We start from the raw sequence: 15,663 nt of genomic DNA, 5'->3' as shown, positions 1-15,663 counted from the left end.
GAACCGAGAACAAGAAAATCAGCAGGATATTTAACCTTCCCACACAAGACTTCAACATCTCTAACAATCCCAACCGGTGAAATAGTGTCTTTATTGGCAAGCTTAATTGTAACATCAATTTCCTCTATCTCAGCAAGTGCAATGTCATGCATAATTTCTTTATATATGGAATGAGGTATTGCATTTGCACTAGCACCCATATCACATAAGCCATGATAGCAATGATCTCCTATTTTAACAGAAATAATAGGCATGCCTACAACAGGTATGTGTTTATTTTTAGTATCAGGTCTAGCAATTCTAGCAGCATCATCACAGAAATAAATAACATGCCCATCAATATTATTGGCCAAGATATCTTTAACCATAGTAACACTAGGTTCAACTTTAATTTGCTCAGAGGGAGTAGGTGTTCTAGTATTACTCTTATGAACCACAGTTGAAGCTTTAGCATGATCCTTTATTCTAACAGGGAAAGGTGGTTTCTCAATATAAGCAGTAGGAACAACAGGATCATTGTAAGTGATAGTCTTTTCTTCAACTTTAATAGGTTCAACTACTTTTACTTCAATGGGAGGATTATATTTAAACCACTTCTCCTTAGGGAGATCAACATGAGTAGCTAAGGATTCACAAAAAGAAGCTACTATCTCAGAGTCAAGTCCATATTTAGTGCTAAATTCACGGAAAGCGTCGGTATCCATAAAAGATTTAACACAATCAAACTTAGGTGTTATACCTGACTCCTTACCTTCTTCAAGATCCCAATCTTCAAAGTTGTGTTTAATTCTCTCCAATAAATCTCATTTGAATTCAATAGTCTTCATCATAAAAGAACCAATACAAGAAGTACCGAGCATGGAGCGATTACTGAGAGAAAGCTGAGCATAAATTTTTTGAATAATCATTTCTCTTGAGAGCTCATGATTGGGGCATGAATATAACATTGACAAGCTTGAGCGATGCTTTCTCCTTCGCGAGGCCAAAAATTATATATATAATTACGATCACGATGAACCAGATGCATAGGATAAAACTTCTGATGAAATTCCAATTTCAATCGTTGGTAGTTCCATGATCCAATATCATCACATAGCCTAAACCATGACAATGCCTCTCCCTTAAAAGATAAAGGGAAGACCTTCTTCTTGATAACATCCTTGGGCATACCTGCAAGCTTAAATAATCCACAAACTTCATCCACATAGATTAAGTGCAAATTGGGATGTAATGTTCCATCTCCTGTAAAAGGATTAGCTAGCAGTTTCTCTATCATACCCGAAGGAATTTCAAAGTAAACATTTTCAGTAGGTTCAGTAGGTTGAGGAGCAACTCTTTGCTCTACTGGTCGGGGTGAAGATACCCCGAACAAGCCCCTCAAAGTATTATGTTCCATAGTAACAAGTGACAGTAAATTTCAGCACACTATATAAATTTTTCCTTACCAAATTCCACCTACCAAAGGCGCTTCACTCCCCGGCAACGACGCCAGAAAAGAGTCTTGATGACCTACAAGTGTAGGGGATCTATCATAGCCTTTTCGATAAGTAAGAGTGTCGAACCCAATGAGGAGCAGAAGGAAATGATAAGCGGTTTTCAGCAAGGTATTCTCTGCAAGCACTGGAATTATCGGTAACAGATAGTTTTGTGATAAGGTAATCTGTAACGAGTAACAAGTAATAAAAGTAAATAAGGTGCAACAAGATGGCCCAATCCTTTTTGTAGCGAAGGACAAGCCTGGACAAACTCTTATATAAAGGAAAGAGCTTCCGAGGACACATGGGAATTATCGTCAAGCTAGTTTTCATCATGTTCATATGATTCGCGTTCGGTACTTTGATAATCTGATATGTGGGTGGACCGGTGCTTGAGTACTGTCCTTACTTGGACAAGCATCCCACTTATGATTAACCCCTATTACAAGCATCCACAACTACAACAGAATTATTAAGGTAAACCTAACCATAGCATGAAACATATGGATCCGAATCAGCCCCTTACGAAGCAACTTGTAAACTAGGGTTTAAGCTTCTGTCACTCTAGCAACCCATCATCTACGTATTACTTCTCAATGCCTCTCTCTAGGCCCAAACAATGGTTAAGTGTCATGTAGTCGACGTTCACATGACACCACTAGAGGGATGACAACATATATCTCATCAAAATATCGAACGAATACCAAATTCACATGACTACTTATAGCAAGACATCTCCCATGTCCTTAGGAAAAAACGTAACTACTCACAAAGCATATTCATGTTCATAATCAGAGGGGTATTAATATGCATAATGGATCTGAACATATGATCTTCCACCAAGTAAACCAACTAGCATCAAACTACAAGGAGTAATCAACACTACTAGCAACCCACAGGTACCAATCTGAGGTTTTGATACAAAGATTGGATACAAGAGATGAACTAGGGTTTGATATGAGATGGTGCTGGTGAAGATGTTGATGGAGATTGACCCCCTCCCGATGAGAGGATCGTTGGTGATGACGATGATGATGATTTCCCCCTCCCGGAGGGAATTTTCCCCGACAGAACAGCTCCACCGGAGCCCTAGATTGGTTCCGCCAAGGTTCCGCCTCGTGTCGACGGAGTTTTGTCTCGTGAGCTAGCTTATGATTTTTTTCTCGATGAAAGACTCCATATAGCCAAATATGGGCATCAGAGGGCCAAGAGGGGGCCCACGAGGTAGGGGGCGCGCCCAGGGGGGTAGGGCGCGCCCCCACCCTCGTGGACGGTGGGTGCCCCCCCCCCCTCTGGTACTTCTTTCGCCCAATATTTTTTATATATTCTGAAACATTCTCCCGTGAAGTTTCAGGACTTTTGGAGTTGTGCAGAATAGGTCTCAAATATTTGCTCCTTTTCCAGCCCAGAATTCCAGCTGCCGACATTCCCCCTCTTCATGTAAACCTTGTAAAATGAGATAGAATAGGCATAAGTATTGTGATATAATGTGTAATAACAGCCCATAATGCAATAAATATTGATATGAAAGCATGATGCAAAATGGACGTATCGGGGATCACATCATTAGAGAATGATGTGATGGACTAGACCCATCCGTTAGCTTAGCACTATGATCATTTAGTTTATTGCTATTGCTTTCTTCATGACTTATACATGTTCCTATGACTATGAGATTATGCAACTCCCGAATACCGGAGGAACACTTAGTGTGCTATCAAACATCACAACGTAACTGGGTGTTTATAAAGATGCTCTACAGGTGTCTTCGATGGTGTTTGTTGAGTTGGCATAGATCGAGATTAGGATTTGTCACTCCGATTGTCGGAGAGGTATCTCTGGGCCTCTCGGTAATGCACATCACTATAAGCCTTGCAAGCAATGTGACTAGTGAGTTAGTTGCGGGATGATGCATTACGGAACGAGTAAAGAGACTTGCCGGTGACAAGATTGAATTAGGTATGATGATACCGATGATCGAATCTCGGGCAAGTAACATACCGATGACAAAGGGAACAACGTATGTTGTTATGCAGTTTGACCGATAAAGATCTTCGTAGAATATGTAGGAACCAATATGAGCATCCAGTTTCCGCTATTGGTTATTGACCGGGGATGTGTCTCGGTCATGTCTACATAGTTCTCGAACCCGTAGGGTCCGCACGCTTAATGTTTGATGACGATTTGTATTATGAGTTATGTGATTTGATGTACCAAAGGTTGTTCGGAATCCCGGATGAGATCACGAACATGACGAGGAGTCTCTAAATGGTCGAGACATAAAGATTGATATATTGGACCATGTTATTCGGACACCGGAAGTGTTTCGGATGGTTTCAGATAAAACCGGAGTGCTGGAAGGGTTACCGGAACCCCTCGGGGAAGTAATGGGCCTTCGTGGGCCTTAGGGGAGAGGGAGGGCAGCAGCGAGGAGGTGGCGGCCCCCCAAGGGGAGTCCGAATAGGACTAGGGGAGGGGGCGCGGCCCCTCTTTCCCTCTCCCTCTCCTTCCTTCTTCTCATACTTGGACTAGGAAGGGGGGCGATTCCTACTTGGAGTAGGATCCCCCCTGGGATGTGCCCCTTGTGGCCGGCCGGCCTCCTCCTCCCCTCCTTTATATACGGGGGAGGGGGCACCCCATAGACACACAAGTTGATCTTTAGCCGTGTGCGGTGCCCCCTCCACAGTTTTACACCTCGGTCATATTGTCGTGGTGCTTAGGCGAAGCCCTGCGTCGGTAACTTCATCATCACCGTCAACACGTCGTCGTGCTGACAAAACTCACCCTCGGCCTCAGCTGGGTCGTCATCGAGATGAACGTGTGCAGATCGCGGAGGTGTCGTGCATTTGGTACTTGATCGGTTGGATCGCGAAGACGTTCGACTACATCAACCGCATTACTAAACGCTTCCGCTTTCGGTCTACGAGGGTACGTAGACACACTCTCCCCTCTCGTTGCTATGCATCTCCTAGATAGATCTTGCGTGATCATAGGAAATTTTTGAAATACTGCATTCCCCAACAGGATCGTGGGCTGTCACGAAATCGAACATGGGTCGAGCCCACGTCTCTCCACGCGGCTGCGCCTATATAAGTGTGCGGTGTTTCCCAACCCTAGCCACCAGGAATAGATCACATCTGCTCACGCGCACTGCCCACCGTCGTTCCTTTACTGCTGCTGCCGGCGGTGACTCCATCACGTCCGCCGTGTACACGATCGACGGGGGAACAGGTCTCCGAAACCCCGCCCCTCCGGTTCCTTTACGGGAGATGGACGAATAGGTTTTTGGGAAGCGACTATGCGACTGCTCGTTGTTCATCTACTTCCTCTACGTCTGCGTCGCCCTCATCATCACCATGTCCACCGATGCCGAACGTGCCACCGCCGAGAAGCTCGAGGACGACAAGAAGGCCGCCGAGGACACCGCTGCTGCCGCCACCGCCGCGGCGGCCTCTGCATGGCCTACTGGAGGGTATAACTCGTTTATCCCGCTCCTTCTATTTTCTGTTTTAGCCATGCTAGCATTATACGTAGATCTGTCTGCAATTAGCGTAGTATGTGCCTGCATGATTGAATATCAGTATGCGATTATTTTTGTCAATGCCATGCTAGTGATTTACTCGTGGGTTAAATTAATCAAAAAATTGCCTATTTACTCAGCAATCCAAAAACCTATTATGTGTAGGAATTTTTTGGCGAGTGGCTTTGCCGCAGCACTAAAACTGGATAAGTTTACCGGTACATATTTTAAGCGTTGGCAGACAAAGACCACCTTATGGCTCACGGCTATGAACGTGTTTTGGGTCACCGGTGTTCCTTCAGGAACGATTGCTCCTGAACAGGAGAAGGCATTCAAGGAAGCCACCATTGTGTTCCTAGGACCAGTTCTTAGTGTGATCGGAGATAAGTTGGTCGATGCATATTTACATATGCGTGTTGCCAAGGACTTGTGGGAGGCGCTCGAATCTAAGTTCGGGGCCACCGATGCTGGGAGCGAAATGTATATTATAGAGTAGTTCCACGATTACAAGATTGTTGAAAACCGTCCTGTACTAGAGCAGGCTCATGAGATAATATGCATCATCAAGGAGCTTGAGCTTCTTAAGTGCGAGTTACCAGGCAAGTTTGTCGCGGGCTGCATAATCGCTAAGCTCCTTAATTTCTGGAGGAACTTTGCCACCACTCTGAAACATCAAAGGTGTGAATTCTCTGTGGAGGATGTCATTGGCCATCTGAGTGTTGAGCAGAATTCGAGGGCAAAGGACTTGCACGGAAAAGGGGCCGAAGGGACTTCTGTCGCCAACATGGTGAACTAGAGGAACTTCAACTCCCACAAGCCCAAGGGAAAGAATGGTGTCCAACAGAATACCGACTTTAAGAAGAAAGGAAAGAAGACCTTCAAGAAGAACAAGAAGGATGAGGGCTGCTTTACTTGTGGTTCGGTTGAACATTGGGTCAACAAGTGCCCAAACAAGTACAAGAAGCCAGGACAGGACTCCAAGTATGTCAACATGATTGTGGGCAAAAATGAGAATGGTGCATCTGGGTATGGTAATATATTTACTGTTTTTTCAGTGTTTCAGCCCACCGATTGGTGGGTTGACACAGGTGCAGGTGTTCATGTGTGTGCTGACATTTCATTGTTTTCTTCTTACCAGGTCACATGCCACGGGTCCGTATTGACGGGGAATGGCGCGAGTGCTTCTGTTCATGGTGTTGACATGGTCGATCTAAAGTTTACTTCGGGAAGGATCGTGCAACTGAAGAACGTGCAGGATGTCCCCGCCATCAAGAAGAACCTCGTTAGTGGCTCCCTTCTATGTAGAGAAGGGTTTAACTTGGTCTTCGAGTCTAATAAATTAGTTGTTACTAAATATGGACTATTTGTTGGAAAAGGTTATGAGAACGGAGGGATGTTCCGCCTTTCCCTCGCAGATTTTTGTAATAAAGTCGTGAACCATATTCATTTGAATGTTAATGAATCCGAAGTTTGGCATTCACGTCTTTGTCATATTAGTTTCGGTGTTATGACGCGGCTAGCTAAGATGGATTTAATCCCGAGTTTCACTTTAGCCAAAGGTTCTAAGTGCCTTTCATGTGTGCAAGCTAAGAAACCTCGCAGGCCTCACAAGGCCGCAGAGGAGAGACACTTAGCACCATTAGAACTCATACATTCTGATCTTTGTGAGATGAATGGTGTGTTGACTAAAGGTGGAAAGAAATACTTCATGACATTGATAGATGATTCCACTAGATATTGCTATGTGTATCTGTTAAATACTAAAGATGAGGCTCTACACTACTTTAAAATCTATAAGGCAGAAGTTGAGAATCAACTTGAAAAGAAAATTAAACGAGTCCGATCAGATCGTGGTGGAGAGTACTTCTCGAGTGAGTTTGATTCTTTTTGTGTGGAACACGAAATTATTCATGAGAGGATGCCTCCCTATTCACCCCAGTCAAATGGGGTTGTCGAGCAGAAAAACCGTACTCTAACTGATTTGGTTAAAGCCATGTTAGATACAGCGGGTTTATCCAAGGCATGGTGGGGGGGAGGCTATATTGACGGCATGTCATGTCCCGAATAAAGTTCCGACAAAGGATAATGAGATCACTCCCTATGAGAAATGGGCGAAGAGAAGGACAACACTCTCGTACTTGCGGACTTGGGGCTGTTTGGCGAAAGTCAATGTGCCGATCCCCAAAAAGTGTAAGCTTGGACCCAAGACTGTGGACTGCGTTAATTTGAGATATGCTAAGAACAGTGTTGGCTATAGATTTCTAGTAGTGAAATCTGAGGTACCTGACCAGAAGGTCGGTACAATTATGGAGTCTAAGGATGCTACATTCTTTGAGGATGTTTTTCCTAGCTATGAGAGATATGCAAAGCACGTCTAGGCAGGAATCTGATGAGACTCCTGAGCCTGCCATTCCTATAGAATATTATGAACGAACACATGATGAAAATCCTGAGGAGGATGACGAGGAAACCCTTGGTAGGGGCAAGAGACAAAGGACTGGAAAGACCTTTGGTGATGATTTCTTAGTGTACCTCGTGGATGATACTCCCACTTCTATTTCAGAAGCGTATGCATATGCTTCTCCCGAAGCTGACTACTGGAAGGATGCGGTCCGTAGCGAGATGGATTCCATCATGGCTAACGGGACATGGGAGATCACTAACCGTCACTATGGTTGCAAACCACTGGGATGTAAGTGGGTGTTCAAAAAGAAGCTTAGGCCCGATGGTACGATTGAAAAGTACAAGGCTAGGCTTGTGGCCAAGGGCTATGACCAGAAAGAAGAGGAAGATTTCTTTGATACTTATTCACCTATGGCTAGACTGAACACCATTCGAGTATTACTCTCGTTGGCGGCCTCGCATGGTCTTCTCGTCCACCAGATGGATGTTAAGACGACTTTTCTGAATGGAGAGCTACATGAGGAAATCTACATGCAACAGCCAGATGGCTTTGTGATAGATGGTCAGGAAAGAAAGGTGTGTAGGTTGATGAAATCTTTATATGGCCTAAAGCAAGCACCTAAGCAATGGCATGATAAGTTCAATACAACTCTGACATCTGTTGGTTTCGTTGTTAATGAGGCTGACAAATGTGTATATTATCGCCATGGTGGGGGTGAAGGAGTTATACCGTGCTTGTATGTTGATGACATACTGATATTCGGAACAAAACTCAAAGTCATTGAGGAGGTCAAATCATTTCTATCTCAGAACTTTGAGATGAAAGACCTTGGTGTGGCTGATGTTATCTTGAACATCAAGCTACTGAGAGATAATGAGGGTGGGATCACACTTCTGCAATCCCACTATGTTGAGAAGGTGTTGAGTCGTTTTGGATATTCAGACTGTACACCATCTCAAACACCATATGATCCTAGTGTGTTGATTCGAAAGTCCAAAGGCATGGCTAAAGATCAATTGAGATACTCTCAAATCATTGGTTCACTGATGTACCTAGCGAGCGCAACGAGGCCTGGCATCGTGTTTGCTATGAGCAAACTGAGCTGGTTTGTTTCCAAACCGGGTGATGTACATTGGCATGCTGTTGAAAGAGTTATGCGCTATCTGAAAGGTACTATGAACTATGGTCTTCACTATACCGGAGACCCGTCGGTACTTGAAGGGTATAGTGATGCAAATTGGATCTCTGATGCTGATGAGATGAAGGCCACAACTGTGTATATGTTTACTCTTGGAGGTGGCGCTGTTTCCTGGAAGTCTTGCAAGCAAATGATCTTAAGGAGATCGACAATGGAAGTAGAATTAACAGCATTAAACACATCTAGTGTGGAAGCGGGATGGCTTCGAGATCTTTTGATGGACTTGCCATTGGTTGATAAACCGGCTCCGGCTATTGTTATGAACTGCGACAATCAGACTGTCATCACCAAGGTGAAGAGTTCAAAGGACAACATGAAGTCCAACAAACACATAAGAATGAGATTAAAAGCCGTCAGAAAATTAAGAAACTCTGGAGTGATAGCGTTGGACTATGTCCATACGGCTAAGAATCTGGCAAATCCCTTTACGAAAGGGCTATCACGTGTTGTGATAGATAATGCATCGAGGGAGATTGGTATGAGACCCACATGAGTTGCCATGGTGGTAACCCAATCTATGTGATCGGAGATCCCGTGAAGTAGGACCTGGGAAAAAAGCCAGTGGTGAACTGAGGAGAGTAACTATACTAACCCACTCTGTTGGAGATGCAATACTCTCAATACTGTATGGTAGGATGACTATCGTCTTAATGTGTTCCGAAGCTTATGCAAGCAAGATGCTACCTTACATAGCGATCTTTGGAGGAACACACCTATGTGAGCCCGACTGCTGGTCACGGTCTATGAAATTGGGGTGATCTCTAGTAAGCTCATGAATAGGCCAGGAGTGTGACTCATATGCTCCACCCGAGGGGTCAGCCTTCGGCATCCCAGTACTAGTAAGACATGTGGTGAAGCTTCTTTACGCCAAACTGACAATTCAAGACATAGTCCATTGTTCAGTTGTGAACGAGTGTAGCTATTTGCCCTAGGTGAATCTCAACCTTAACAGGTCTTCACTGAAACACTGGTATATTGAAACAACAATTGGAACAAAGGACGCAAGGGCCCTCGAGATTTGGTGGGGGATTGCTGAAATTTGGGATGGGCTTTAGGCTCATATAGCAATTTCTGAAAATTCTCTAAGGGCACATGTGGGTTTATTGGCACTAGGTGTGGTGGGAAGTTTAGTCCCATACCGCTAGTGGAGAAGGAGTTGGACCTCTTTATAAAGATTGTCTTCCACATGCTATTGGAGTTTGAGAATAGAAGAGGCCCTCGCGTGCTCCTTCTCCGCCGCCCGCCTCGCCACGCCTCATCACGACGCGCCGCGCTGCGGGTTTAAGCCGAGCCGAGCTCACACCTACGCGCATATTTTTGCCAGTCACTAACGGAGAGTTTCTGACAGCTGGGCCACGATCTGAGACGTCGGATCGTGGACTGTCATGGACTCGGACGTGGGTCGAGCCTACGTCTCTCCATGCGGCTGCGCCTATATAAGTGTGCGGTGTCTCCCAACCCTAGCCGCCACGAACAGATCACATCTGCTCACGCGCACTGCCCACCGTCGTCCCTTTGCTGCTGCTGCCGCTGGTGACTCCATCCCGTCGGCTGCGTACACGGTCGACGGGATAGCAGGTCTCTGAAACCCCGTCCCTCCGGTTCCTGTACGGGAGAGGGACAAATAGATTTTTGGGAAGCGACTACGCGACTGCTCGATGTTCGTCTACTTCCTCTACGTCTGCGTCGTCCTCATCATCACTATGTCCACCGACGCCGAACGTGCCGCCACCGAGAAGCTTGAGGCCGACAAGAAGGCCGCCGAGGATACCGCTGCTACCGCCACCGCCGTGGCGGCCTCTGCATGGCCTACTAGAGGGTATAACTTGTTTATCCCGCTCCTTCTGTTTTTTGTTTTAGCCATGCTAACGTTATACGTAGATCTGTCTGTAATTAACGTAGTATGTGCTTGCATGATTGAATATCAGTATGCGATTATTTTTATCATGCCATGCTAGTGATTTACTTGTGGGTTAAATTAATAAAAAAATTGCCTATTTCCTTAGCATCATCTGCCAGACGAGCGGCTTTGTGCAACAACGACAAGGTGGGTGGAAAATGGAGAGACGGGCAGCGGCTAAGGTTTTGCCCGGCCGCCGGCCTTTCTCATCTGAGCAGAAAATCATCTACACTGAAAATAACATGGATCATCTTTTTTCCCCGAGAAAAAATAAGGTGATCCGACGCTCGTTCACAAGCCGTAGCATCAAGATTCAAGACCACTGGGTCCCTTTTATTACGGGCACTTTGTTTCGTTGTCATGTGGAAAATAAAAATGACGGGACCTGCCACTCTATTCCTGCTGCTGGTTTGCGGGTCGTTCTTCTCGTCCACCTTCCCTATCTCCTTCCATGTCACCAGCACACATCCGGACAACGAACATCCCACGGAGAGCCAAAAGGGCATCAAAAGCGTGCGCATCCTCCCGCAAGTGCCACAGTCCGGTTCAGTGGACGCACATGCTAAAAGCCACTGACAGAGCAGCACAGCCCACCTGTCAGTGACTCCGTCGCCCACTAATCCTCGCCCATCAGCCCACACCATCCCCAATCAGAAGTTCTGACAGAATACAAAAACGAAACGTGCCCAATGCTAGTCGGTCTTCGTGGATGACGCACGAGTCTTCCCCACTCCCATTCTCCCCTTCCTCTTGGACTCATGCGCGCGACATGGACGCCCCACGCAGAGGGAAGCTGCCCGGCAGCTTCGCCCTGTACCACTGCACCGCTTCCTGGTCACTGGTCCGCGGGCCCCACCACGGCTTTTCCAGTCCGCTCCCGCGGTCCCGCCCCGCTCGGCCGAACCCCAACAAAAACCTCCCTCTCTCTCCGCCAAAAAGCTCCCCAACAAGGGAGTCGTTGCCGTCTCCTCCTCGTCCTCCCCCACCCCTCCTTCCTCACCCCTTCCTCCGCGCCGCCGAGGTCTCACGTGCTCCTTTTAAGGCGCTCTCCGCCCGAGCCCCGCCTCGCGAACCCTAGCGCGCGACCGCACTCCCGCGATGTTGCCCGAGATCCGCGAAGGTGAGCAGCAGGGCTCTGCACTGGCGGTCGTGCTCGGAATTCGGATGCATTTTTTGTTTGTTTGGCACCGCAGGAGCGGAATTGGGGTTCCTAGGGCCATGAGGCTTCGCTGTACTGTACTGATTTGATTTGGCCGTTTGGTGTTTGGGCGCAGAGGGCGGCAGCGGCGCGGGCACGAGCGGTGGAAAGGCGATGTCGGTGTCGCTGAGCGGGAAGCGGGGCCGGTACGTGCGGCAGGTGACGGGCCGCCACAACGACACCGACCTGCACGTGGCGGCGCGGGCCGGGGACGCCGCGGTGCTGCGCCGCGCGCTGGACGAGGCCGCGGTGGTCGTGGCGGTCGGGGAGGGAGGGGAGCAGCTGGAGGCCGTGCGCCGCGCCGTGGCCGCGGAGGCCAACGAGGCCGGGGAGACGCCGCTCCTGGCCGCCGCGGAGAAGGGGCACCTGGAGGTGGTGGTGGAGCTGCTCCGGCATCTGGACTCCCAGGGCGTCGCCGCGAAAAACAGGTCGGGGTATGACGCGCTGCACGTCGCGGCCAGAGAAGGGCATCATGGTGAGGTTCCATCTTCACCTCTTTGCTGCAGATTGTGTATCCCTCTGGTAAATTGCGGAGCCTTGAGCTGCGATTTTTTGTTTGCTGGGTTTGTAGCGACTGCGTACTTGGTACTAGCGCTATGTTTGCTCCAGTATCTAGAAATGTGTGTGCAAAAGTGTATGTACCAGTATAGTTGTGAAGTGCAATACGAAGCTTGGTATAGCTTCTTTTGCGATTACCTGCTGTTTGGGGAAAAACATTTTAACATGATTACACACATAGCATAGCACTAACTTGTAGTGAGTCAGATATTTTGCATTGCCCCATACTACACTCAAGTGAGTAGGTTGCAATTAATTAGGATACAAATTACAGAAAATATGCGGCCACTCAGTGTTTGAGCCTGTAGAGGTCTTTGCTGATTGGTTTCTTCATTTTCTTCAAAGGAATATTAGCCTATTAGGTGTTCAAATCTGTTCTCTTGCTTCTGACCTCAGTGCAAGTTTGTTTATAAGAGATTGTGCTGTTACACTTCAAAGACTGCGCTAATTGGGTAAACTGGTGTGCAAAATAGGAAAAACCTTTTAAGATATGATTACTTGAAGATGATTGGTGCTTGATCTGGATATTTCGCATGCATTGCGTGATGCCTGCAAACACCTATAATTGTAGATTCACATCAAATTTCTGTGCCTTTGATGTGTTCTGCATATCCTGGATAGCTTGCTTCCAATTGAACAATCAGCCATCACTTTCTAATTTTATTATGGTAATGTTGTTTTTTGGCAAACAATATAATGGTAATGGTGAAACTGGGGTAATCAGTACTTCATTTGATCTAGGATAAGTTAGGATAGCTTATTAACATATTCTGACTCCTGTATTATTCATTGTATGTTTATATTGCCCATTAGTTATGTAGGAAGCAATTTTGTTTTCCTAACTAGGTACTTTTTTGGTCAGCTGTTGTGCAGGAAATGTTATGTCACGATAGGATGTTTGCCAAAACATTTGGCCCTGCAAATACTACCCCGCTTATATCAGCAGCTACAAGGGGACATGCTGAAGTTGTCAAATTGTTACTTGAACAAGATGATTTTGGATTGGGAGAAATGGCCAAAGATAATGGCAAAAATGCTTTACATTTTGCTGCTCGACAGGGACATATGGAAATTGTTAAAGCATTACTTGAGAAAGATCCACAGCTAGCAAGACGAAATGATAAGAAAGGTCAAACGGCACTGCATATGGCTGTGAAAGGAACTAACTGTGATGTTCTTAGAGCACTTGTTGATGCTGATCCAGCAATTGTAATGCTGCCCGACAAAAATGGAAACACTGCCTTGCATGTAGCAACAAGGAAAAAGCGAGCAGAGGTATTTATATTGTGTTATTTATATACCATAGCCTATATGATTACCGTATACCTAGAATACATGTACTAGTCTAAAATAAACTTTTAACTCTACCTGCTGATTACACCTTGTTTTACTAGAATGATCAATCAACTACTCCCTCCGATCCAAATTATTTGTCGCCTTTGTACTAGAGCTGTGACAATTAATTTGGATCGGAGGGAGTATTGTTTATCTCTTGGATACATTAGCATTCAGTAGAAGTTGAATCAAATCAGCGATGTACTTCCATTTGATCTTGCAGAAATATTCTGATAAGTTACATTGTTATACTTACACCTTTTGATTAGGGACATCATCCAAGCAAATGCATTAGAAACAAATCATTCTCTAAGCTGATAAGATTGTGTCGTATGCGATGTAAATAATTTCTTAGGCTGCTAATGTGTCTAGTATGAAATGTAAATACTTAGGCTGCAGTTAGCAAAAGCCGTGCTGCTTTGCGCACCAGGTTAGAGCATGACTAACTTTCTAATTGTATGGTGAAAATATTTCAAAATAATTTGTATCGTAACTTCTTAATTTACATAAGGCAGTTTTATATCATAAATTTTCACTCGTCTATTACATGTTTTTATCCTGACTGTTATATTTCATGATAAATATCAAAACTTATTGTGGACTTACCGTTCTTAATATGGCCTCACTGTTTCCTATTTTCTGCAGATAGTTATTGTTCTTTTGCGGCTACCAGATACCCATGTCAATGCACTGAACAGAGATCACAAGACTGCTTTTGATATAGCTGAAGGGTTGCCACATTGTGAGGAGTCGTCTGAAATTAAGGATATTTTATCTCAACATGGCGCTCTCAGATCTAGAGAGCTAAATCAGCCTCGAGATGAGCTCCGGAAGACAGTGACAGAGATCAAGAAAGATGTCCACACACAGCTCGAACAGACAAGAAAAACTAACAAAAATGTGCATGGCATTGCTAAGGAACTCAGAAAGTTGCACAGAGAAGGCATCAATAATGCAACGAACTCTGTAACTGTTGTTGCTGTGCTTTTTGCTACCGTTGCTTTCGCAGCTATATTCACTGTACCTGGTGGAAATGACAACAATGGAGTTGCGATTGTTGTCCAGACTGCCTCCTTTAGGATATTCTTCATCTTTAATGCCATAGCTCTGTTCACATCATTGGCGGTGGTCGTGGTTCAAATAACAGTTGTCAGGGGTGAAACAAAGTCCGAGCGAAAGGTTGTTGAGGTGATCAACAAGCTTATGTGGCTGGCATCAGTTTGCACAACCATTTCTTTCATTGCCTCATGCTATATTGTGCTAGGCCGCCATTTCCAATGGGCAGCAATACTGGTTAGTTTGATAGGTGGTGTTACAATGACTGGTGTTCTTGGAACAATGACGTACTTTGTGGTGAAATCAAAGCGCATGAGGAAGATTAGAAAAAAAGAGAAGATGTCGAGAAGAAGCGGCTCAAGCTCCTGGGTTGATAATACTGAAATCTCAGAGACTGAGCTTAATCAAGTGTATGCCTTGTAAAGAGATAGGGTGTTTGAACTCAGCCTTGCCTCTGCAATTGAGAATGTACATGCTTAATCAAGTGTATGCTTTGTAAGACACAGGGTGTTTGAACTCAGCCTCATATCTGGAATCGAGAATGTACATGAAAATTCCAGATGCGCGCATTAACAAATAGATTACTCACATTATTCCTTGATTGTACAATTCCTTTCTGTAATGACAAACAATGCATACCTAAAAGGGAGGCCCATTGTCTAAGGCTCATGCAGTTGAAGAATCCACTGTGCACAATCTGTTGTACAAGTCAGTTGCACTTCTTCTTTCTGTTCCATTTTCCAGCCATCATAACTGTGCACAATCTGTTGTACACGTGAGTTGCACTTTTTTTCCGTTCCATTTTTCCAGCCATCATAACTCACGAGACATACTGTTTTGGTTATTTGGTATGTATGCATCTACTTGTAACCTGTCATCAACCGCACACATCCATTTCATGACTTAAGTAAGCTCCTGGCCCCTCATTCTTAATTCTGAACTGTTCCTCAGTTAACATTCTTATACTTTCATGTGGCAATGCGACTGCAGGCTCTGATACTTTTTGTTCCTTTACACAA

The 15,663-nt window shown here is 45.4% G+C and overlaps 1 protein-coding gene across 1 annotated transcript; it reads left to right on the top strand.

Moving 5' to 3' along the window:
* The first annotated feature begins 11,439 nt into the window (after window positions 1-11,439).
* Window positions 11,440-15,340, top strand: LOC125545224 (ankyrin repeat-containing protein NPR4). Its single transcript, XM_048709115.2, has 4 exons — window positions 11,440-11,617; window positions 11,772-12,170; window positions 13,116-13,528; window positions 14,234-15,340. Exons 1-4 carry the CDS (start codon window positions 11,596-11,598, stop codon window positions 15,065-15,067), a joined length of 1,668 nt encoding a protein of 555 aa, XP_048565072.1. The 5' UTR covers window positions 11,440-11,595; the 3' UTR covers window positions 15,068-15,340.
* Window positions 15,341-15,663: the final 323 nt, after the last annotated feature.

The sequence above is a fragment of the Triticum urartu genome, chromosome 3A (assembly GCF_056163025.1).
Source record: "Triticum urartu cultivar PI428250 chromosome 3A, HENAU_Tu73, whole genome shotgun sequence".
Taxonomy (NCBI): Eukaryota; Viridiplantae; Streptophyta; class Magnoliopsida; order Poales; family Poaceae; genus Triticum; species Triticum urartu.
This window is presented reverse-complemented; position numbering and strand designations above follow the sequence as displayed.